This window comes from Necator americanus, chromosome II (genome assembly GCF_031761385.1).
Source record: "Necator americanus strain Aroian chromosome II, whole genome shotgun sequence".
Classification (NCBI taxonomy): Eukaryota; Metazoa; Nematoda; class Chromadorea; order Rhabditida; family Ancylostomatidae; genus Necator; species Necator americanus.
In genome coordinates, this window is record NC_087372.1 from 15,357,251 (window position 1) to 15,381,770 (window position 24,520).

The following is a 24,520-nucleotide window of genomic DNA, read 5'->3' on the forward strand; positions in this document are numbered from 1 at the left end:
GGACTTAAAGACAAGCACTCTATGCACTAAGAAAAATAAAATTAAAGTTGCGTCAAAACGACCTTAAGCTGGATGGAGCTGACAAAGCGGCCTCGCTCGAAACAGCAGGCGATCGAGTGACATCGCGCAGCAGAAACAAGTGGAGCTAGCAAGATCACGGCCGCCGGAATGTCACCGCTTCGAACGCAGCTGCACCGAGGTTCAAGTCGTCTTCACCTGACTAGAACCAATTTCATCTAAAGAGTTGAGTTGTATGGTACGGGTGTCAAGAAAATACGTTTCTAGAAGTACTATTCTTTGATTCACCACATGGTCTGAGTAGTAGTTGGAGAAGGGGAAGCATTTACAGTGAGAAATGCCTACTTCGACACACATAGTTACGCCTGTATTTGTTGTTGTTGTTCTCCTCCTTGGAAAACATGATGCGCAAATTTTTGCAGGTGTACAAATCAAAAATTCAATCTGAGATCTCTTAAGTGTACATTGACCTGGCCTTATTCCTTCTCCTCCTTACAACAAGATACAAAATATAGTTAAAATTTTTCAGAAAGTTCGTTTCCAGAAGTACTATTCTTTGATTCACCTCTATTTCGCTCCCCAAAAAAATCCAGAACAAATAAAAAAATGAGAGAGATTCGCGCTAATCACTTTACTGTCAGTTCCATTCGTGCGCTTCCTGAATGGTCAATGATTTCATTCAGTTTTGATTTACTGACTTTTGAAACGACGGCGAACAGGTCGCGCACGTAGAGGACTGAGATGGAGAAACCTGTCACGACTGCAGTGTAACGAGCAAAGGATGAGTCTCAAAAAATCGCCAGATGATTCGCAAACGGCGACAGATCGAAAACAGTTCGATTATAAATTACGCGACCGCTGTCATCGGTAAGATGATGGATGTTCCTCGTTTACTCTAGAAAGTATTTGATCGGTGACTTATGGAGAACACACTACGGAAGTGCGAATTCGTAGAAGGAAGGGGTTAAAAATTATTAGGAAATTATGCAAAGCTGATCCAGACATTTAATTGAATGAAGACGAGATCCTTGGATGAAGCGTCGAGAATTTATTTTTCGATGTTGTGGCGTGGTAGCCACTGGAAATGTCGGATCACCTAAAACTTTGGAACTTTTTTGGATTAGAGCCTTTCAGAAGCTTTTCAACTCACTTCAACAGATTAAAGAGGATTACATTCAGACTTCAAAACGTCCAAAAATCACAAACTTCAAAAGACCCCGTTCGAACCCCTTTGGGACACAAGCAAATGCAAATGTATATGTATGAATCACGATATAATGATTTATGCTTTCAAATACTAAAGAGTACAGAAGTGTTATTGGTGAAATAAATAAATATGTACAAAACTATAAAAAAATACACACTATACATTAACCTCGACAACCAATGTGCTTGGGAAATTAGAAAAAAAAAGCCTTATAAACCAATACACAATAATTCTACACTTATGCTATAATGAAGATGACGCACCACGAGGACGATGCATGGCAGCGGCTCACTTAAAGGAGCTCGAGATCGCTTTGGATCTTTTTAATGAACAGCAAGTATTCCTGGAACAAAACGAAATATGAGCTGTTCTAATCAGAGGCCCCAAACATTGGCTTTTATGCCTTTGTCATAGAATTAGATCCTGATCCTTATCCAATCCGCAAAAAGCATAGACCGTTACGCTATTTTTTATTTCCTACGCACAACTACATTTTGGTGTGGTAAATTAGTCCAAACAGTCGAAACTTGATGACCATGGTGACCTTTCCTGGCGAAAACTTTTGTGCCACGGTCCCACAAAAACATAAACGTGGATTCAGCTACAACCTTCACGAAACAGGTTTACACATCCACATTTAGCACTTTTCAGTCGTTGCGGTCACACTTCTCTAAGTCCAGCGGTTACGCTTGAAAAATCGGTTCCGGTCTACATATCGCAATTTGAACCTTGCCCAGCTAACATGTACATACGTCAAGAGGGTCATTAGTGATTATTATAGAAGCAATTAAGAACATTTTTTATTTCGATGCACTCTTCTAACTTGTCAAGTGATCAAAAAATCCTAGAACGATAAGATCTTCGATTAGCCCTCCTCTGGTCGATGGCCTTAGAAACCTAAATCTTGACAGAAAACAACAGATTATTAACCACTAACGATACTTGATCGGAGATCCTTGGTGGTTCGCGAGCCTTCGAATAGCTTCTATGGTACGGTTTAAAAAACTTAGCAATTTTTTGGAGCAAAAACTCCCAAAAATTGATGAAAACAAAGAAATCATGTGGGATTTTGAAGGAAGAATAACACAAGTCTGACGAAAGGGAACTTGTGGAAGAAGTTAGAGATGTTGTAGATTGTGGGATCCGAGATGCTTTCGCTTATCTTTCCCTAATCGTCGCAAAAAAATGCACCACACTTGTACACGCGCCGCGTCCCTGAGCGAGCTGCCAAAGATTTATGATGACTCCTCACCAGCCTACTCAAGTAAAACTAATGAAGAAGCTGCAGAGGGCACCGGAGAGTGTGCAAGGGTTCGCGTTCTAAGCTTAGGAACTAGAGCTGTTCCAACGCTGTTTTTACGACGATTACGGAGAGATGAACGGAACCACTCTGGATCCTGCAATCTACAACTACTCCCAGTCAGAGGTACAAGCTATTTTTGTCCCACTAAAGTATTTTAACCTCAAAACAATCCACTGACCTTTCTATTCTCGCCGTTTTGCAACTCGGCAACTTTTTCAGGTGGCAGTACGGTACAACCTTTTTCACTGACCGGCACAAGTGCACACATCATTTCAGGAATTGCAACCTAAACAGACAATCCTTCCATAGTTGGGAACTTTCAATTTTTCAGGGCTCACCAAATGTATAGCATCTCCTATATGGCTACGCAGTTTTCTGTTAGGATGATTTGGATGCCATGTGAACATGACGCGCCCCATAAGACCTTCCATTGGCTGACAATACCACGAATTCCGTCCGCTGATCTACATTTGTGCAATTAGTGTCTGCTGCAGTTTTTACTTTTGCCGCAGTTCTCACCTGCCGAATCTCCTCACTCGGCCAAACAACCAGCGGCTCTCCTGTGGATTTCAAAGGTTCATTGAGATACCGGAAAACCTAAACAATCTGTGAATAACTGCTTTTTTCTTTCCATGAACGAAAGGAGTGGCAGCCATACCTGTTCCGGATCAGTGATGCGGACCCACAATCCAGTATCTTTCGTTTCTTCCACCTCTTCTTCTTCCACACTTTCTTTTTCTTCCGTCTTCCGATCGGCGCTAATTCTCTTGGCAATACCCTGTGGCACAGAATCAGTCGAAGAATATTTGCTGACTCCTGGTGGAGTATCACCGCTGCCAGGAACTCTTCTTGCTAACGTCACACGAGCGCTTCCGTCGGGAGTCATGTGCACTATTGAATTTTCCACCTAGGAAGAAAAATAGGAGAAAACGGTTTCGCACATCTAATTTTGTTCATTAGCATTGTGAAGATGATCCAGCACATTTTCCTCCAAGGGAACAAGTAGATTTATTCGAAGAAACATGTAAGCAATAGTGAACGATGGTCTGTGCAAAGCAAATAATTTCTGAAACTCTTGTTTTTCTTTTTGGAGCTTAAAAGCGCATACTTTTTCTTCGCTTTCAGATACTTCTTGGTTGACACTAATGTTGCTGCCTTCTTAAGAAGAAAATTATAGCAGCAGAACTTAGGGCCTCTGCAGCAACGCTGCGAAAGTTATCAAATATATATATATATATATATATATATATATATATATATATATATATATATATAATATATATATATATATATATATATATATATATATATGTATATAACTTAACTAATATGGTTTCGGTAGAACTTCTCCTGTTCTGGGCAGTGAAAAACAAGTAGGGGTTAGTAAATATGTGTGATTCCATCCACTGTGTCTTTAGCATGTTTATTCACTGTTTATGCGTATGTATCGGAATGTTCGACTCTCGATGAATCTCGGCATAATAGATATTCATTTTTGATGAGCTGCACATGAGGTCATTGATTGATTTCATTGTCTAACGTTCTAATGAGACATCCGAATCGATCGCTCTCGTGATTGATCAGTCAGCGGTCACTACTAGGCTTTTCCAATCCAAGGCGAGCATTTATTGCAGTCGCTACGTTCACTTTGATCACTTTGACTCTCGTTGTTGGTCGATTCGCTTGAGCGAGTAAAACTTCCAATCGTCGCTACCTTACTAATTGAAAAAGTAGGCTTAGAGATGTCTGTATAAATGTGAAGAGATTTGATCGCTTCTTTGTTTTGAATTGAATCGCCTGTTTCAGGCTCTGAAAAGGCCTTCAGACACCGCCCGCGGAGAAGGTGACGCGGCAACTTTTGAAATCCAGAATTTCTGAAGGACCAGGGCTGGGCGACCGCGCTCCACCCTTTCTATAGTTCGGACCTTGCAAACATCCTGGCCTGCTCCAATTGTAATAGCTTCTTACAAATACCTAGGTAACCTCAAAAACTCAAAAACAACACTTTTTATCGTCGCAGCCCCTAAAATTTTGCCCATTAAACGACTACAAGTTGCTGATAACGATGATAATTATATTGTTAATCCTTCATTTGTAATAACAAAATGGAAATTTTTGCTTTTTAGCAGGAAAGAAGATGTGCGAAGACTCAATATCACTATAAAAGCAACACAGTTATCTTCTACTTATTTAAACAGTAGAAAAAAAAAACAAAGCGAGTTCTTGACAATTTAAAACCACACCCACATGAGCCGAAGTCGTGCTTGCCCGATCATCCATCTCCGATGTAGCGGTCTGCTTCTGCTGCGGTTGCATTGCCGTTAGCTGTTGCAATGCTATCGGAGGTACGTTCGCACCACCACATCCTCCTTGAAGACCAAGCGACGAGCTCCCAGAAGGTCCAAAATGGGCACGAAGAGCTGTCCAAGCTCTTCGGATGGTTGAACCAATACCCTGAAATAAAGAGAAATTCATAATATCACAAAATAAAACACTGCAAAGTTTGCGTACCTCAACAGTAATAGGTGGCCCAATAATATTTTCTGTCTGAGAGTGAGTTTCAGCAAATGAAGTTGTTAGCGGCGAGACATAAATAGGGTAACCAACAGGTTGATCAGCAGAACTGTTGATCATATTTCTGCAAATAAAAACCACCATAAAAACCTCAGACGAAAAAGTTTTTTCAGCCGTGAAACCAACCTAAGCACTTGTCTAGCATTTTGGATACTTCCCCTTTCAGGATTTCTGTTCCTTAAAAAGATCAGTTCCTGCTGTTGACCTGCCCAGAAAGCTCTCACGCATTCACGATTCAGTTTGATCACCCTGAACCAGTCTATCACGGGAACTATTCATCATTACGACAGCTTCCAGAATAGACCTCATGTTTAAGTGCATCCTATTGAGCATAATGATCTTGTAGTCATCTTGGCCTTCATCATACATGTGTCGGAGAGCTAACAACGATGGAGTGTTCGCAATGATCGCACGACGCCAAGCCGGATCGTGTTCATGTGAAATGAACAGTTTAGTTTGGTGTTCAGCAATAAGGTCATAGAGTGACTCCGGATCGTCGAAGTCATCAGGCGCTGCGAAATGATCCTAAAATATTAGGGAAACCACAAATACCGTACTGTTACAAATTACCACAAAAATTAAAACCAAAATTGCTTAACAACCAAAGGAAATCCCACAAATACTTAATAAATGTAGAAAACATGATTTAGGAATGAAAAATCCTGAAAGATCCTACAATTATACAAGCTGACCAAAAATAGTAATTAATTGTACTAATAATGAAAGCCTACGAAGTAATTAACTCTGTGTATTGCACGTTTCTAACATTCTAACAGCAAACATTGCATTTCTTCTCTCCATAAGCGAATTGGTTAATTACAGCAATGTGTAGTTTTATGTGATTAACTACATCCGAGAATTCATGGAAATTTCTTTGAAAATTCTCTAAATTTGTAGTTTGCTACTTAGAAATGAAATTTGACGAGGTTGGTACGATGCAAAAATGTACCTTTCACTCAAACTAAATCATATCTTACTGTTCAACACAAACACTACAAGAAACATTTGTAATGAAGTCCGGTGAAACAAACATCTATTTTCATTTTTCTGTTCTCGACCAACTGACAGCAGAATTCGCATTCTCACGTAGAAAACTTTGTCTCCCACTGTAAGACGTTTCTCAACTGGTACCGAAACGTGCAATATAGAAGGTCTTAAGAGTGAAGAAATTTTGATTACTGATTGATTATTATTCACACTAGATGACTTTACTTACTTGATGTAACTTTAGAGCCATTTTTACAGCTGGAGAAATGACACATCTTAATAGGTCCATGTCAGCGAACACCCATTCATCTCTTTGACAGGTAATTCTATAAATATTCACACTAGTCAGAATTCGTTCTGAAAACGCTTACGTTTCACAAGTGAAAATCACCTGAAATCTCCTTTGAACAGTGCATGTAGTCCACAGAGAAAAGACTCAGCAGCATTTGAGTGGCGGTTATACGATGCAGCACCTAAGGCTCGTCTTCCGAGGAGAGAGAGCACAAAGCAAAGACAAGTTATGTAATCAGAATTCCTGAAATCAAAGCCCATGAGCTTGCCCGACAAAGTACTATTAAGTAGATTCTCGCGGAATATTGAAAGTTTGAAGGATAAAGTGTCTGGTGTTAATCAACCCGGCTGGGACGCGCCACCACGTTCGCTTCTCTTAAAAATCGTTTGTGCTTTCTGAACGCGAGAGGAGGAAGCCTTGTTCTGTATCAAGTGAATGTTTTATCCTCACACACACGTTTGGTACCGATTTATCGACCACAGAGGGATGAAAAGCTTGGTTGGCACTGAAACGGAATTAAACCTCCAATCGATCATGCAACCACAGCGGACCTTTTACCGACTGCACTAAACCCGGCCCAAACGAGTGAACTTGTACTAGACTTGTCCGCAAGGATAAAAACATTGACTTGATTCTTCAGCTGCACGCGCATTTGCGAACCTCAAACTGTTCTCAAGGAAGTGAACGCATGGGCCCATCCCCAAAGAGATTGATCAACGCCGTGCACTTTATCCTTCGTCCATTTATTGGCAGTTTGCATTAGCTAGCAAGTGAAGTGAGGAGTTACCGTTTACTTCCAAAAATGACGCACCAAAGGAACAGATGTTTTAGAACCTGATGCTGCAAAAACCTCAATGAAAGAGTAGTGCTACTTCTAAATGGGACATTATCAAATCGTTTCCAAAAGATTATCTATATATCCTCTTCTGCATACCGAATCGTCTTTAGGGATGAAGATCGATCTTAATGATGGCAATTTGAACTATGGAGATGCAAGTGTTAGGATCTCATAATTAAAATATGACTAAGAAAAATGAGAGAAGCTTCTTTTGAAGAATAAGACCGTTGAGGGCATTCGTCGGACGTGCTGCACTGGAACCTCACACGTGAAATGAGCTCATGTTATCATCTACTGAGAAAGAGAAGAAATCATGCGTTGACCTGTTATTGTAGAGCCACCACAGTCAACACCATTGTGCACCAGCTCTTCTTCACTGAGCACGGCGAACTCTTCTGGGCTCTCTTTTCTGATTTTTAATACTTCTTTGTTTCTTTTCCGCATAATAGAGCATAAGTAGCATTATGTAATCTCAAGAAATCTTTTAAATTGATTTTATCGTTTGTTTTGCTGCTAGGGTGCCTCTGAAGTTTCAACCTGAAAAGATTACATCAGCACCCAATTTCCTACTGCAATCGTGCATGATTAGATTTTATGTAATTGTAGTCCGTAGGAAGATCTCAAAATCCGACCACAAATCGTGTACAGATACATCAAAAGACAGAAATCCAAGCTCTACAAACTTAAATGAGAAACCTGAGAGCCAAACAAAGGACAAAACAAAGGGAAAAGGACTTTGAAAAGACTGCAGACCGTGACGGACAAATGTTTAGCAACCTTTTTCTCTTTCAGCTGTTGCTCCGATTTTTTTGGTTAAATCTAGAACATGTTATAGAAAAAGATGTAGAAACTGCAGTTCCGCTTAAAAAAAGGCGAAAAGTGCAGAAAGAAAATCTGCTATTTTAGATTAAATTGAAATAGCGCCGGCAGAAGCTTAGCAACTTCTCAGTTCTTGTACTGTGCGCGTTACTTTTCAATTCTGTTGTTGCTTTTTGTGATGATCTATGCTTTATAAATTTCTTTGTTATACATAAGCAAAAAGCAAGAACAAGAAGTTGCTCTTAATATGCAATAGGTAATTATCAGAATCGCTTCTTCTGGTGAAATAAAGAAAAAAAGTTGTTGTCCGCTATAATATTCATCCAAGTACCGTTTCTAGAAAAAGGTTTCGAGAAGCAGAAAGATGTCGTGAAGATTGTTAGAGGTGGCCTATTAAAGGAAACTACAGCAGAAATTGATATCAAGGCTCTGAAAGACGCTTATTGCTAGCCGCGTTAATCCAGTCAATGTTTAAAAAGTTTGAAACTGAATTTTCGAAGATTTCCGTGCGTCTTCTGGGATCGCCCAACGCCGTTCACGTGCAAGCGGATTGTTTGGTAGAAAATCTTAGCATTGTAATGTACAACAACTTTTTCTTTGCAAATAAAGCGGCTTTGATAACTAGCTCTCATACACTCAACCTCTTAAGTGGCACGCGTCTGTACAAAAAGCGCACTCCATGACGTTTATATACGGTATAAGCGCTAAAGGGGCTAAAGGCGGCGCGTCACAAAGTGACAATGTTGGGGTTTCTAATAATATACAAAAAAAGTAGAGTTCAGGGTGTAGATTAAGAATATGACAGTGGTCCCACTCAATTCCCGTCGTTTGTTCCCACGAGGTACGCTAGAACGCGGCACCTTTGTGCAGTGAATGAGGCTTAATCAACAGCCCATTCAAGTAAAGCCAATAAATAGGCTACTAAGGGGACCGGAGCGTGTGTAAGGGGGGCTTACCTCGTAGGAACAATTTCAGGACGATTAGGGAATTGGGTGGACCTCGCCCATAATCGTAATAACACCCGAACGCTGTGTTTTCATCAGGTTTCCAAACTACATTAAATTCGTGATGCATTGTGTTTAAAGTAACTTCTTTGTTTCTAAACATATCTAAAGCAGAAAACATGTTTAGGAGGAATAGAGTATGACAAAAGAACAACAAGAAAGGGCAAATGTAATGCAAACAATACAAGAAATAAAACAAAGCCAAACTTTTGTCTGCACTATTGCAAAAAAAAATCTGAGACTCCACAGTTTCATGCTGCAACTTTAACATTTCTTGAACGGAATTGTGTTTCTTATATCACGTTCGATGATATGTATATAGAGAAGGAAACGAGAAATCTGAGTAAGATGGAAGAGGTAGAAAACTAGAAAAGCCAGCTCCGTAGAGAATGTCGTGGTGTTCGGTGGAGACGTTCCCACGCTCACCCGCATGGAGGATGCAACGCGACATTCCAGTGCAATACGTTCGACTATATACTGTATACTGTCCTTTACACACGATGCCTCTAGTTTGCCAAAAAGACGCTAGTAATTTTCTTGTTGTTCGAAACAAAGCACTAATTTTTAATGGTTTTGGTAGGACTGTCCTTTACAAATGTAATGCCATCGAACCTATGAAAATAAACATTGCGAAAGATGACAAATAGTGAAATATTCCTAAAAAAAACTCACAATTCCTCATCAGGGTTGCGCTCTGTGCGTTTGTGTATGCAATGGGAAATCCACATCGAATACCATTCTGAGAAACTGTTACGAGATATGCCCTAAAGTAGCGATTTTAAGTCACAAGTAAGTAATAAGCAACTAAATGATTTGAAAACCAGTTATCGAACCATTTCACTCATATCAAAGTCCTCATCATTTGTTGAGCAGAACAGATGATCGACGTCGGCATAACGAGGATTCGCCACAATAGGATCAAGAGTGGCACGCTGGAAAAAGATGTGGTAATTTCGAGATTCCAAGTATTTGCACAATGCGCTTTGCACAACTGGAACTAACCACAGTTTCATTCGCAAGCCAACTTTGTAATTTGTTGGAAGACAGAGCGTAATAAACTATGCATTTTACATAAAGAGTCACAAGTAGACGTCTCAGTTCATGAACTTGTAGAAGGTTCACAGCCGAATTGTCGGTGATAGAGTAACCATCAATGATGTACTTTCCTGTCACTACCTGAACATAACAAACTTTGTACTGACTAATCCATGAGAATTAATCATATAATGGCAAAGTAAAAGAAGAAGTGGTATGAGAAATTGACAACCTCCCAAGCTAGCCAGCGCAGACTCCATGCTGTATTCAGCGAGAGAAAACCCGGCAGTGATCCTGGTGCACAACAACAACACCCAGTCCCTTGCGTTTGATCATCAGAAATTGCCTCCACCTAAAGTAAAGAGTATGTAAATTGTTCACTTCACCAAATTTGTTCAGTAGGGTTCCTGCAGGATAACTTCGATAAAAGTAAAGCTTTCAAATAAGTCACCTACAATAGCCATTTCTGTGTTATTTTAGTGGATTAACGGAACGGTTAGATCTCCTCAAGATGTCTATTCAGTTCACAATAACTTTCTACAAGCGGTGTTCTAGATATATTCATCATATTCACGCACAGTTTCCTTTTTGGTGAACTAAAAATCGGCTGATTCATCCTAATATCTCAAAGCTGCAACAGCTTATAATCTACATGAAAATTGTAATGATTTAGTTATTCAAAAAAAAAATAAGGCGATCAAAGTTGCAAAAAAAAAAGAGAAAAGACGAAAGAGGAAAATTAGGGTGGCTGCTGACTTCTGCACATTTTCATTTTTTGAGTTCAATGAATGGCTGAGAACTTTCATTACTGGCAAACACACTCAAGGAGTATTACCTCTCTTTGATGGCAATATGTGCCACGGAATTCAAGTCCCCGAAGTTGGAAAGTGACAAAGCCATTGCCTACTTCAATAATATGAACAAGGCAGTTAAGGTAGAAACTAAAATGAATTATTATCAAACAAATATACATTCCTATACCATACTAGAAACGACCAATCAAAATAAGAAAATGAATCTCACCTCGCAAGGATGAAGCAGTCACCCGGCTGCACGCTAGTCGCCCATCTGCCCATTTGCAAATCACCAGCCAAGCTTTTTTGAAGGCTTCTGAAAAGCAGAATGATTTAGAAAGCACACATTGCGTGAAATATATCGATACCTTGTTAAGTGTTCGTAAAACACAGCGTTCAAGTTGCTGTCGTCCAACATCGGCCCACGGTCAATTTGGGAGGCTGCAGATATAAATGTTTTGGTAAGAAACACATTATTAATGTAATCATCTGTTACCTAAGGTTGTATTTGATGCATCGCTGCGCTTCGTGTTATAATCTCGTTCCCAGAACTTTACAGGCCGTACATAGGAAGTGGTGAAAAACGAAGACCCTCAAAAAGGACACCACTTGTAATATACGTGGATAAGACAACAAAGAAAGAACGGTTACCCAAAAATGGATTTAGCGGAGCACTAATAAGGCTTGAAATCACCGTCTGAGTCCAAATGAGGGCCGAATGAGGAATTGAAAAAGGCTAAAACGTAAAAATCTCTGAACTCAAAACACAGTTCGCAGTTGCTCAGTTGGTTACCTGAGCGAAAGCGTGAAATGCTGATCCCCAACTGATCTGCCAAGGAGCTACGTACGCCATGACAAAGCTCATCTTGAGGTAGAGTTCCAGCCATTTCGGATAGAATACGATTAAGATGTAGAGCACCAATGGGAACACTGTAGAAGGCGACATCTAAAATATCTGACTAGAAAACTTTTTTTGAACAAAACGAAGCCTTATTGCTGAAATGAACACATAGATTCTTCAGCATCCACGAGATTTTGATCATACCTCCACAGAAAGTCCAAACGGCAACCCAGTTTTCCAGTCGAAACGAGTCACAGTGAATGCCAGCGCCAACGGCACGTAAATTAACTGCGGGTGGGAGAATCCACCACGAAGAAAGCGAAGGATGATAAGAGGAGCAATCACTCTTGCCCAAGGCAAGTGCCAGCCACATTCAGTTAAAACTGCCATTGCCACTAGCGGATAAAGCTGCAGAAATTTGAAGATGAACGGTTTAAAAAAAAAACTAGGGCGACAGGAACCTTAAAAACTAAATCCGCACCAGATTTTTTTCGATCACTAACATCCATACGTGAATGATTTCGAAATTCATAAGCTTGGCTTCATCAGGACTTTCGTACTGTGTGTACTCTCGCGAATGAAGGATAGGTTTTGCAATCTGGAAAAGAAGCAATCGAAAAAAAACACTTAAGTAAGGACATGAGAGGTATTAGAAAATCGGTATTTCCTCTACATTTTAAATACCCTCTCTAAAGATGAATGTGTAAGAAGCATCTGATATGTGGAAGAAACATTCTCCTGCTTTTCAAACAAAAAATAAATAACGCATTGAAACCACATAATCTAGCATGGATCTAATCATTTCTAAGAGTTCTTCGACACTTTTTTTTCAGAATTTTCCATCACTTCAAGAAAGAAGTATTTTCACATGATCACAGAGATGTCATCTATCTTTCATTTTACCAAGATCTCTCTGCACTGCTGTAGTTACGGTATATCTGTACAAAACTTCGGTAGGGGAGTTGTCCTGATTGCTGGGCATAATTATATATTGGTAATGAATAAGGATACATAGACAGTGTAACCAGTTGGGACAATAAAATCAATTTTGGGAATGCAGAAAAATATGGATTCTTCCCAGGATTCTCCACTGTCTCAGAGTTTAACTCGCAGTTTGGTAGAGCGAATGAAGAAAAAATCAGTTCAAAGTGAGCGCCAGAAGACATTTTAAAACAGCGCTGCCCTATGGCATGGCACCAAAAACTCAACAATACTTTTAAGAACTGACCAACTTCCACGGCGTATGAGTTCTAAGCTGCTCGTAGAGGTAGTGATTCATGACGCCGAAGGAAACACAAATGGGAATGACAATTACCTGTAATAAAAATGAATTTGTACTGGAAGTCTCCATGGGAAATGGTTCGAAAAGTAAAATTAATTATTCTCACAAAGAACCACTAAGTTTTATGAGCAAAAAGGGGCAGGGCGTTGGTGAAGTGCTAGTTCTCACAGTGAGTGGGAACTGTTACCACTTTTTTTTAAATGTGCAAGCCCACCAAACGCACCAAATCCAAACACAAAGTAATAGTATGCATATCAGTAGTGATTGAGTTGTAGACTCACAAATCCACAACTTTTCCAACAGAGAGTAATGTAGAAAAGAGCACCTTACTTTATCTTGCTTATAGAGTTGGATGAGATGAGAAGCAAATGTAGGGTGTTCTCTAACATAAGTAAGCTGGGAAGACGTTGCAACGTAGAAAGGGGTAACCAGTCTTGACAAAATTTCTAAGGGCAATGTTTTTTTTTTTTTTAATAACAGTTGTAAAAAAAAGTAACATAGAAAGCAAACCACTGAACTTTATAGCCGTGAGGGCGCAGATTACGCACAAATCTCCGATCAAAGAATGATATGACGATAAATATCAGTTATATCAGTTGATGCTCACCGTAAAATAGGGCTGTGTAGCCGTGAACAACGACGTGGAATGAAGGGCAAACACGAGAAGAGACAAGAATGCAGAAAAGAGTACATCATGGCGCGCACGCAAAACAACGGCGCTCCGAAGACGCCCTGGTAACGGATCCGACACATCCAATTCATCTGAAAGGTGATATTTCAAAGACACTGAGTTGAAGAATACAAATATCGGATACCAGAGTCCTTCACGCGCTCATCTTCTTCTTGTTCTGGTGCTGCACCACAGCATAAACGGCTGCCGCTCTCCGGCTGACTAGAGTTACCAACAGAAGAACACATAGCACGGCAGAGGATCACGAACAGTTGAGGATTCGAAGAAAACCTGAAGGAGTTTCCGTCAACAACCTGCTTATGTATAACGTCAGTAACTTCAAAATTATAATGAGTAACCTGCTTAGCAAATACGAGATCGCTACAGCTGCAGCCAGAAAGGCCGAAAATGCAGGTGTTTGTGTAGTCGTAGGATCGACCGAATACGCTAGATGACACCTAAGAAAGAACTCAAATTGATGTTCCAAACAATTTTAAAAAAAAACAACAACACTAGAAATGCTTGCAGGTGAGGGGACATGAATTCCGGTGCAGGAAAATTACAAATTTGTCACTGGACTATCATAATTTATAGTTGGGTCAACAACATGAAGCCTTTTGCAGTGCGCTCGAAGCGGCGCGGTGGAGACAACGGTTGCGATCAGGATGAGACTACTGCTATCTCCACTCGGACTGAAAGGATGAGTAGTGGTTCCACCTCAATAGCAGCCGCTAGATTTGAACCATCACTTCAAACCTAGCCGTTTAGGCAAGTGCGCTAGAGGTTCAGGTTGTTTTGATCTTACTATAACCATCTGGTAGTTCATACGTCTACGGTGAGCTACAACTTGATAAAAGAAACAAAAAGCTTACAAAGATCCTAGAATTGCCCATCCTGCAAGACTTTTCAGAATTTGGATAAGGGCGCTCACAACCCCTAATGACGCTGTTCCACCAAAAACGTGCATTTCCAGTTGTTCCAACACGTGGTGTGTAAGGGTATTCACCTAAAAATGAGCAGACGAAAGATGTTGGATTTATAACTTCAAACTTTTTTTTTGTAGGAAGGAAAACGAGGAAGAATAAAAAAGTCAGAAGCAATTTAAAATATAATAGTGATATATGTAGAGAAAGAATAGGTGATGGAAACATTTTCGAGAAAATAACTTTGTTTTGTGAAATCTCCCCCTTCTTTTTTTGTTTTCTTCAAGAGGACTTCGGACTAATACGACCAAATTGAATCCGAAAGAAAAGCGAGCGCGTACTACTTTTACACTCCTTGTTATAAACGACATTCCACTAACGAGTGATAGTATAATATATTTGAAGATATTCGACAAGCGAGATGTTGTACCTTGGAAAGTCACATTTATACCGAACTGTTAACAAACGCAAGGTCCATAAAACTTAACGTAAGTCATGGTTCATCACAAAGCACACTGAGTGCTGCAGAAAAAAGAACAAACTTTTTGAAAGGCCTGTATACAAACCTGTGGTAGCCATCCCATTGTAAATGCGAATGGCAACATTACCAGAAACGTTGCAAAGAGATCACGAAATGCCAACAGTATCATTTCTCCGGATGTCTCGTACAACCTGCACAATGCATTTGGTTCTTATTTCACGAATATTTGACACTTTTGCTTAACAGTCTCCTTATTTTTAAAATATGATCTGTCTCAAACATTAAATTCATCGAGTGTACACGAGCATACCGATATGGATTCCAATTCCATGGTATTTTGTCATAATTAGGATCGTCAGCAAAATGATGTAGAACCAAGACAATGATAGCTCCAATACAGAAGTAAACAGGACGACTGTAGGCCACAAGCCAGTTGAAACCATGGATTGGTGATGATGCATCCGGTTGAACACTTTTGAGCAAGGAAAACTGAAAAGAGAACAATGTAAGAATAAGCTGACTAGCAAGAGAATACAGTCACTGGAAAAAAATTGATCAGTCTTCTCAACAAAACTCTGCTTTCGTTAATCAATTAACTCACATGAGCCCCCGCCACCGTGAAAGCAAACAGGAATAACCAAATATCGAAATAAATGCCAGTAGCTAAAACGAGACCAGCGAGGAAGGATACAGTACACGCCAGAAGCACATCAAACGCACAGGACCAGGCAGACCGATTTCGATCAAAAAGAGCTGATACAGATAGTCGGTCAAGCTAAAAATGGACTCAGGGCAATAATGAGAAATGATTCATTTGGAATTGACTCATGACATCTCATACAGTCCGTCACCTTTAGCTTAAAACTTTTGTTCGTTTTCGGGAACATTTTCATCTTATAATAGTAGCTCTTCTTTACAGTTGAAGTGCGACGAGTAGGTGGTGCAGAATAATCCGTAGAAACAGCAGCTGAAAATTCATGAATCCAATGAAAGACATATATATGCATATATAAATGCGTTTATATATGCAGTTGGGAAAAAAGACCGTTTTAGAAGATCTATCTGTACAAGCGTGGTTTCTGGGTCATTTGTTGGGACTAGAGTAAGAATAACAGAAAACAAAAACTTTAACAAATTCACGTCCTACCTGTGTTTGTGCCACCAGTTGGGAGCACAGCCAGTCCTAATTCAGAAAGAAACCGAAATCGAGATGTCATCCCGCCTCCTGCTGAAGAACCCGAATCCAAACGTGTCAGAAAACTCTCCTAAATGAATTTAAAATAGAGAAAATACAGGAAGGATACGAACTTTGGGACCAAGCTTGAACGTGTGGACAAGATCTATCATAAGTCAGAAAATTCGTTCGTTCCAAAAAAGAATAAGAACAAAAAGAAAAATCATACAGAAACCTAAAAGTTACAAAACTCTGAAAGCATAGCATGGTATTACTAGTTGTAATTGTTAAAGGCTTACAAAAGTCAAAGAACAAGTATAAATAAAACATGGTATTAGATTAAGCGATAAACAGTTGTTGAACGTCTTTCTCAAGAGTATGAAGAAAGACTATATTTGTATCAATTACAGGAATCACTCTAACGACATTAGACATATACCTTCGATCCTATTCAAATCTTTACAATACCATAATTTCCTTGCGCAAGGCTGCTTCACCCGATTCGCCACACATATTAAAGACGACCTTTTCGCAGTAGCCACGCATTAGAGATCAAAGACTTTACAGATTCTATTGTTATTTGATAGAAAATATGATGAATATGGAATCTACCATGATCATGTTAAGAGAAGATTTAAAGTAGCGAATACAACTGATGTCTGTCTTCCTCTTATTACTAGAGAATTAATATCCACAAACTATTTCATATAAAAAAAACCTGGTAAGTAGGTGGTGCACTATCGTCCCTCGATCTTCCTTCTCTACGTTCCAGAATGCTTCGTGCGAATTGACTTGCAGCTGTATCCGATCCATCAGGTCCTCCTATGGCTAAGGTATCATTCTGACGTACAGCAGCCCGCAATCGCGAAGCCACATTAGCAAATGACACCATTTGATGTCTTGCGCTGCAAAAACGAACATCCAATCAAATGAAAATACAGGCGCGATGCCGCAGTGAAGGAAATCAAGGAAAACATTAAAAAATACCTTGCTCTACTAGCTCCTGTTCCCGTAGGAGCATGGAACACTGTGGTTGGTAGCTGAGGAATGTAGGTGTAACTCTCGTTACTCGATGAAGACAAAGCGCGGTCGCGCCTAAAGAGCTACACGTCGAAGCAGAAGCACTGCTCTTATGGGGATTTTTAACTTTTGAATATCTAACACATGTACTCCTTAATAAACAAAAACTATTTCGAAACAGTTCCATTTTCCATTTTATACGGCGATATGGACTACCTAGTGCTTCCAATATTTAATCCAGGCATGTTTGTCACCGCTTGAGACGTACATGGTTCATTCTCCTCTTCACTGCTTACATATGCGGATTCCGGAAGAACCTGCAAAATATGAAGTTATCGATTGAATTCTCTGGCAATCCGTCCTCAACGAGAACACAGTAAATCACGAACATCTAAACGATTTCTTCCCAGCGGAGGATCTTGTGTGCTTTGCAGGAGTTCCATAAGAGCACGTCCAGAACCAAGAGGTTGTGCTGTTCCCACACCTAAACATAGAAAAATGTACTAGTGTAAGCAAAAAATTGATGCTCCTACCTGGAATAAAACAAACAAAACCAAGGGAAACATCCTACATAGAGAAAGAGGGTTGAAAATTTTTCGAGTTAGGAGAATAAGTCGCTATTATCATTGCAGACAAGTGTAGTCCTTCTTTATTCGTCCATTAAAGTAAATATAAATTTACCGTGTTCGTCAAAAGCATAAGTCCACCACATCCCATCAGCATCCTGAAACGAATGAACCGCACCCTGAGATGTGTCTTCATGCCCTGCCGCAACATGGGTACCATCTCTTAAAGCCATGTCCGACAATGCAACCACGGAGGAGGACGAAGAACGTCGTCTCGTTGGTACTCTAAACACTAACTAAATAAAAAGGTGTTACCATACTATTTCCAATAGAGTGTCGTTCAGTGACATCAAAAACTGCCCTAAAGTCGAAAGAAATATTGTCTTGTAATTTATGTGGAATCGCTACTGGAGGTGGCGGTCCTTTTACTAGACAACATTTTTCGACCCAAAGGAGAATTTATTCAAAAGTGACAAAAGGGTTCCAAGTCCTCTGAAATTCTTAAGTGTGAACCAACCACGAGTATAACCTTTTTTATCGTAAACCATGACAATTCTTTTTTTTTAGAGAAATTCATTTTTCAAACTTGGAGAGGGACAGAGATAGTAAAGTATGTAGCATATACAGATAGTAAAGGAAAAGACTGCGTACGTAAGTAAAGAGCAGGGTTCTGGAACGGAAACTTTAAGAGTCTTTATATCATATAATAATGATTAATATTTCTTCCACGATAACGTATTAACCTGAACATTTGCGGTACTCTGTGGGAAGCAGAGCTTCGACCAAGCCGACTTTGGCGCACATTTTCAATAACATCAAGGGTTTCCGGGTGTTTTTCGATCAACTCTTCAAGGAATTTTGTGATTTCCACTTTGATGTCGGCGCCTCCACCTAAACCCAATAGATTGGTGCAATAGAAATCATCCGTGATCCAACGTACTAACTTCTGTCATCGGGCGCTTTAGTGATTGCAGTTGATCTGGGGCTGTCTGTGTCACCAAGTGACACGACAACAGGATACCATCCTGATGTAGAGGGAGCAGACTCATCCACTTCTTTCTAAATAGACAACATTTGAAGTTTCACAGTGGCAAAAGCAAATTCTAAGTATTAAAATATTCCAATTCAAGTTGTGGGTTGTAGACTGTTGCTTGCTGCGGCGCCCACCAATACCACGTTACCCACCTCCTCCCACCACTGAGCCTCTCATCAAAGAACGCACCAGCTGTCTTTATAAATAAGAGTATCTTCAACATATTCAATTGGCCGTGACGGAGATATGTAGAAGCAATGAGCAAGCAATGAAGCAAATGGAGTTTGTTTGCTGCAGTTTCTTAGCACTCAACACAAAGTCACCTCTGAATAATTCTAATTCTCCTATACAACATATATATCTATATTTACAGACACATTTGTAATGTTTCTATATGACTTGATAATTGGGATAGTAAATTAATTTTAAAAAATAAAAATCTTCAAGTAGCTACGTGCATTTCAAACGATTTCACTCACACGTCACTACTTACACAAGTTTTATCACGTCTTTTATCGCATCTTAATTATGTTATATAATAACGCGCTTAGTCCGTGTGTGTGTGCTTGTCTGTGGGTCACTCACATAATGATGCAAAACTCTGCACCGGTGAGGTGCCGAACCATCGCCATGCACCATATAGGCAAGTTCTCTACCTTTTCACCACTGTCCAAAGCAGTGCGGGTATGTATGTTGACCTTGATAAGGCAAGTTTGTTTCTGTCATATATTAGTGAGAGTAAGCAAACTTTTATGTGAACGAATACTTCAAAATTCCCAAACTATCATGCTATATAATAACGAGCTTATTCTGTCACGTGTGTGCGTCAGTGTATGTGTGTGTGTCTCAGTCAATAAATTCCAAAAGAGAGGGAGGCGGAAACCATGGCGTCAGTTTGGTATATTTTCCAGCATGTCTCCTGATGGTGCTGACATCCTTTCTTCAAAAAGGGGGAACACACGTGCGAACGGCTGATCAAACACAATACATAGTGGTCCCACATTACGCGATCTGACGTAGAACGTTATTTTTATCACTATGATCGTGATATTCACGTAATTCCATGTTAGCACATCATTCTTTGCTAATGGTTGCGAACAAAGGAAACTCATACTTTGAGTAGTGTTTCCAAATTGCGGAGATTTGAGAGAAACATAGATGTGAAATCAAGTTTGATTGTTCTCCAAATATAGAACTGACGCGCTTAGGGAAAAACCATAAAATCTTACATCTATGCTTAAATTTTCGGGTAAAAAAAATTGAAGAGAGCGTTGATAGGAAAAAAACAATTCTAATTTAACAAAACATGTCGCTACTGTTATTTCTTATTGATCGGTGAAGGCAAGCGAAGCGAACACCAAAAAAATCCTGAAGTCCGGTTTTAGCAGGACGTTCAGGCAGGCCTTATCATAACTGTTCAAATATTTTATGGCTTTTCATTACACTGAAAGCTGATTGTAATCACCGAGTACAATTTTGCACGAGACGAAGCGACCCCGACGTCACGAAACATAGTTTACAGCAGCAGGAAAATGCTAAGTCATCCGTTTTTAATATTGACTCAAGGAGCGAACTAATATTTTAATATTAGACGATTTCATTTCAAGGGCACGTAACGGATATGACTGCACACAACGCCCCTCTCGTTCCCACCCCTTCCCCATGACTACCCTGTTGGGAAAATCTCTACGTTCACTTGAGCCTGCGCATTACGTAACTAAATTTCCTAATCAAGTTCTTCCAACTTGAATTCGAGACGAAGTCCAGGAACGTATGTCGCAATAGAGCTATAAATATGTAAAAAAAACAAATGCTTATATAAAAATATCAGGAAAAACGATAGGAGACTTAGCCGCCGGAACCGGTCACCTACTCCAAGACAACCACACAAACAAAAGCAACGTTTGGGTGTGCGAATCTCACTGAAACGAAAATAGCTCACCGTGATTTTCGGACGTCTGCGTTTTGGCATATTATTTTCGGTAGAAACAACTACATAAGGCTTTTCTAGCTCTCGGATGTTTTTGCTTGTAGATGGTTGGTCTGTCTGCTCGCAGTGAGCCTCATCACCTTCCTTTTCGTCCACCTAGAACAGTTTGCATGAATACAAAAACTACTTTGTTGCAAGTGAAACCACAGAAATGGTTATTCAGGCACACCTCAGCACCATCTGATTCGGGAGTGTTTTGTGAGTCGAGAGATTTCGAAGAAGATGATGATGAGCAAGTTTCTGCATCTCAAAAAAAAAAGCTCGAAGTGGAGAAAAGCGAATATTAATCAAGTGAATCAAACTAGATAAGAAAATAAGAAAGAAATACATACGAAAGCTTTGGTATGAACATTAAAAAGAAAATGACAGTTTTTGAACTGCTTAACTAGTTAAAGAAGTGGACTGTGAAAAAAATGAAGGAAAAGAAAAACGAGATGAGTGTCTATGCGTGAACATAATTAATATAACAAAATATAAATTGCTCCCGACAATCAAAACTTGAGAATAAGAAAATCATCTTACTGGAAACTACAACTTCTGCCAACGGACCAGCTACATCAACCTTTTTCGAGATTCTTGCTTTTAAGCCACCAGTTTGGAACTCTTCGGCACTGCTCATCTTCGAAGGATACGATTTATGTGTGCTCTGGAAACAGAAGCACAACGAATTATCGGTAATCTTTAGAAATAAAAGCAAATCTAACTACATGTGTAGCACGTACTTGTCTAGCCTGATCCAAGCTTGACTGGCTGAGCATTCCTTTATCGTTATAACTAGTTGATGATTCAAGCGATGAGTTCGCTCGGCGAACTCTGGAATTCAAGGCAACATCTGAACCATGCTGAGATCCTGGAAACATCCGACATATATAGATGATTGGGGAAAAATCAATTATGTTAAAGATTAATAAGTAAAATTGTTCAGGGAGATGTCATGTTCCTCTGAACCATTTAGAGCAATCAAGTATTTTTCTACGTCTTCTGTCTAATTATGCCTTCTGAAACGTTCAGGTTTCGGCGAGTTTGCTTCATTGGAGGTGATAACAACGCTACAAGTGAACACAGCTTAAGGATCCTCACTCAACGCACGACAGGTAGGAGACGCAAGGTTACATAAGTAAGTTTGTCCTTGGAACATCCCCAATCAAAAACTTGTACAATATGCAAAACGGGACCTGGCAAGTTGCCGAATATTTCATCACATAGAGATAACCGAAGTATAGTCGGGTCAAAACGACATCAACACTGCACAAGCGGCGCAACTGCACCAAAATTCATGTAGTTTTGACCTTACTGTAACAAAGTTTTTTTCTGTTGTTGCTTTGGAGGAGAGAGGAGAGGAGTTTCGAAGAGAAAGAGACAACTGCTCACTAAACTACATTGAGAAACCTAGGAGTTTACACAACTCACCACTACGACGTCCCTCTGATGACATTACAGGCTCGGACATCTTCCTAGACATTGCGGAAGAAAGCTTTCTTTGATTTGAAGCAGCACCTGGGTTACTTCCGTCTCTAAATATTTGTGTGATATCTAGCTTTCGTAAAACAACGCCGGAAACTTACGCAGATAGTTCCAGATCACTATCGTTGTGTGGTGCCTCCTCAACAATAGCTATGTCCTGCACCTCAACTACCTTGTCCTTTGTTTCTTCGTCACTGTCATCCTAAAAAACAAAAGAAATTATATGATGAGGAGCGTGAAATATAAATACAGAAAACGAAATAGCGAACCTCCAGCCCAATCCTTTTTTGTACGACAGCAATTGTTTTATTAACATTAGGTAATTCTTGGAAATTGTTCTCAATACGTACTCGGCGTCGATCACCCTGAATATTGATATCACAGAACAGAAAACAGAACGGGGGAGAGAAATGTAATAACTACGTCAACAGACAATTTAAAGGCATCACCCCACGAATGTGACGTGATAGGGATTCCCGATGGTCAAAGACTACACGGGATCATAGATTGCAGAAACGGGTGGGATCCTGCTCACTTCTTCCTAATCGCCGTAAGATGCGGCTTCGAGCGTTCCAGGGCGCTGCTTTCTACAACGAGTTGTATTGGAGCGCGGCAGTCTCGTGCACGCACCGCATGTTTCGGGCCGTTTTTTACAGCAATTAATAAGAAATAGACGGAATCACCCTCTTCCCCACAATCTGCGACCCCGTATAAGCATAACCTGAAACCCGCACCACCCCCGATTCGTGGGGTGATGTCTTTAAAGTAGTGGCTAACTGTAATTAACTTCACACCAAATAAGGATTCTGATGGGAAATTCTAAAAAGATCCAAGCGACTAAAAAGCACCCTTGATCTAAGAGGAGGGTCAATCACTAGTTCGCTGTCAGTGATCCGCCGCCGAATTTCTCGTAGCTCAACCATTTCAAGACCATCTTCTTCTTCTTGCTCTGAAGAAAGCGACAATAACATTCTCGAGACAGTCATTCCCTGATCACCAACCTATGATGTCAGGATCTCCCCGTGTAGGATTATCTGCTTCTGAAACCACCTTGGTGGTAATAATGGGCTCAGAAGTATCGAAGACAATGTGCAAGTGAGAAACAACAGTCTTAAAGAATGATGTAAGAGGACAAAAAAAAAACGGGAAGAAGTTATGAACTTCACCATGAACTATGCAATTACAATCAGTGTACCTTTAGGATGGCGAAAAGAACGCCAATGAAGCAAGTGTATCCTGCGAGAAGCGAAAGAGAAAGAGCTCCAGATGTTACAAGGCCCACAACTAATGGAACTACCAGTAACACCAACCAGAGATATAAATGGACAGTGTTGCAGAAAATCGAGTGCGTTGGCTCATAGTACCTGCAACAAAATTATGCTAATGGGAAATTATTGGGACATAATAAAATAAAGACATGGACTACTAATGAAGACTGTGGAACAAAGAGGCTCAATCTCGTTGCCCAATCTCTTCTGCGCTGCGCGCCAACGCGTCCGATTTAAACTGAGAACCATAGAAATTAAAATAAGCATATCGCGAGACTGAGAGTTTTTGAGACCTCTAAAAGAATAGGCACAAGGGTGCAGTTTTCACGAGTACGAACACAACCACGCTCGATTCCCCCTGACTGTCCATGGAAACCAGGTTATAAATGGGCTTGCCACACTCAAACCTACTACCTCATAACCTTCTACGTCAGGGAAAGCAGGCGTACGCGCCGCTTCTGCGAACGAGCGGACAATCATGAGGCAGCTGATGCCGATGATGATCTTTGCAGGCAAACGCCAGGCATATATCTACTGAGTCCGGTGCGACAAAGGTTTTTCCTACGCTCTTTTTCTAGACAACTATGGGGAATTGGGCGCGCCTGTAATCGTGAAGTACACCAATGGCCCTAGCTATTCAGCCAATTTATCAAGTCGGCATCCATACTTCTCCAGAGTATTCTGCTACCAATTCATTACTCAGGAGTTTTGTCAGCCTAGGGCGGTTTCGAACTGTCTTCCGTGCAGACACTGTGGAAACTCTTATCAGTGCGCTACACGTCCAGAATTAGAATTAATATACAAAAAGGAAACGACATTGCAAACTCACCATCCACCGGTCAAGGAGGCCCAAATCCCTTGGCGAAGGATCTCGGCAATATGTGTAGTAACTGTCATAGCGCTTACTCCACGGACATACTCATATTTACGGGGAATT

General features: G+C 40.2%; 1 protein-coding gene across 1 annotated transcript; it reads right to left on the minus strand.

Annotated features, from left to right (window-relative positions):
- Window positions 1–1,517: 1,517 nt before the first annotated feature.
- Window positions 1,518–24,480, minus strand: RB195_017939 (uncharacterized protein; the record flags this gene model as incomplete). Its single annotated transcript, XM_064185149.1, has 51 exons — window positions 1,518–1,568; window positions 2,707–2,814; window positions 2,867–2,992; window positions 3,048–3,125; window positions 3,187–3,435; window positions 4,776–4,982; window positions 5,040–5,166; window positions 5,229–5,351; window positions 5,407–5,627; window positions 6,319–6,415; window positions 6,481–6,624; window positions 9,715–9,806; window positions 9,876–9,974; window positions 10,045–10,218; window positions 10,310–10,429; window positions 10,913–11,018; window positions 11,101–11,187; window positions 11,240–11,312; window positions 11,368–11,463; window positions 11,523–11,607; window positions 11,665–11,817; window positions 11,917–12,120; window positions 12,194–12,310; window positions 12,941–13,027; window positions 13,602–13,756; window positions 13,810–13,955; window positions 14,024–14,122; window positions 14,537–14,670; window positions 15,154–15,259; window positions 15,379–15,557; window positions 15,670–15,843; window positions 15,920–16,035; window positions 16,216–16,333; window positions 16,961–17,147; window positions 17,230–17,337; window positions 17,479–17,579; window positions 17,652–17,746; window positions 17,944–18,113; window positions 18,572–18,719; window positions 18,773–18,887; window positions 20,804–20,947; window positions 21,021–21,097; window positions 21,374–21,497; window positions 21,574–21,701; window positions 22,262–22,365; window positions 22,417–22,517; window positions 22,585–22,680; window positions 23,164–23,264; window positions 23,317–23,425; window positions 23,511–23,679; window positions 24,413–24,480. 51 exons carry the CDS (start codon window positions 24,478–24,480, stop codon window positions 1,518–1,520), a joined length of 6,396 nt encoding a protein of 2,131 aa, XP_064041030.1.
- Between the last annotated feature and the right edge of the window lie 40 nt (window positions 24,481–24,520).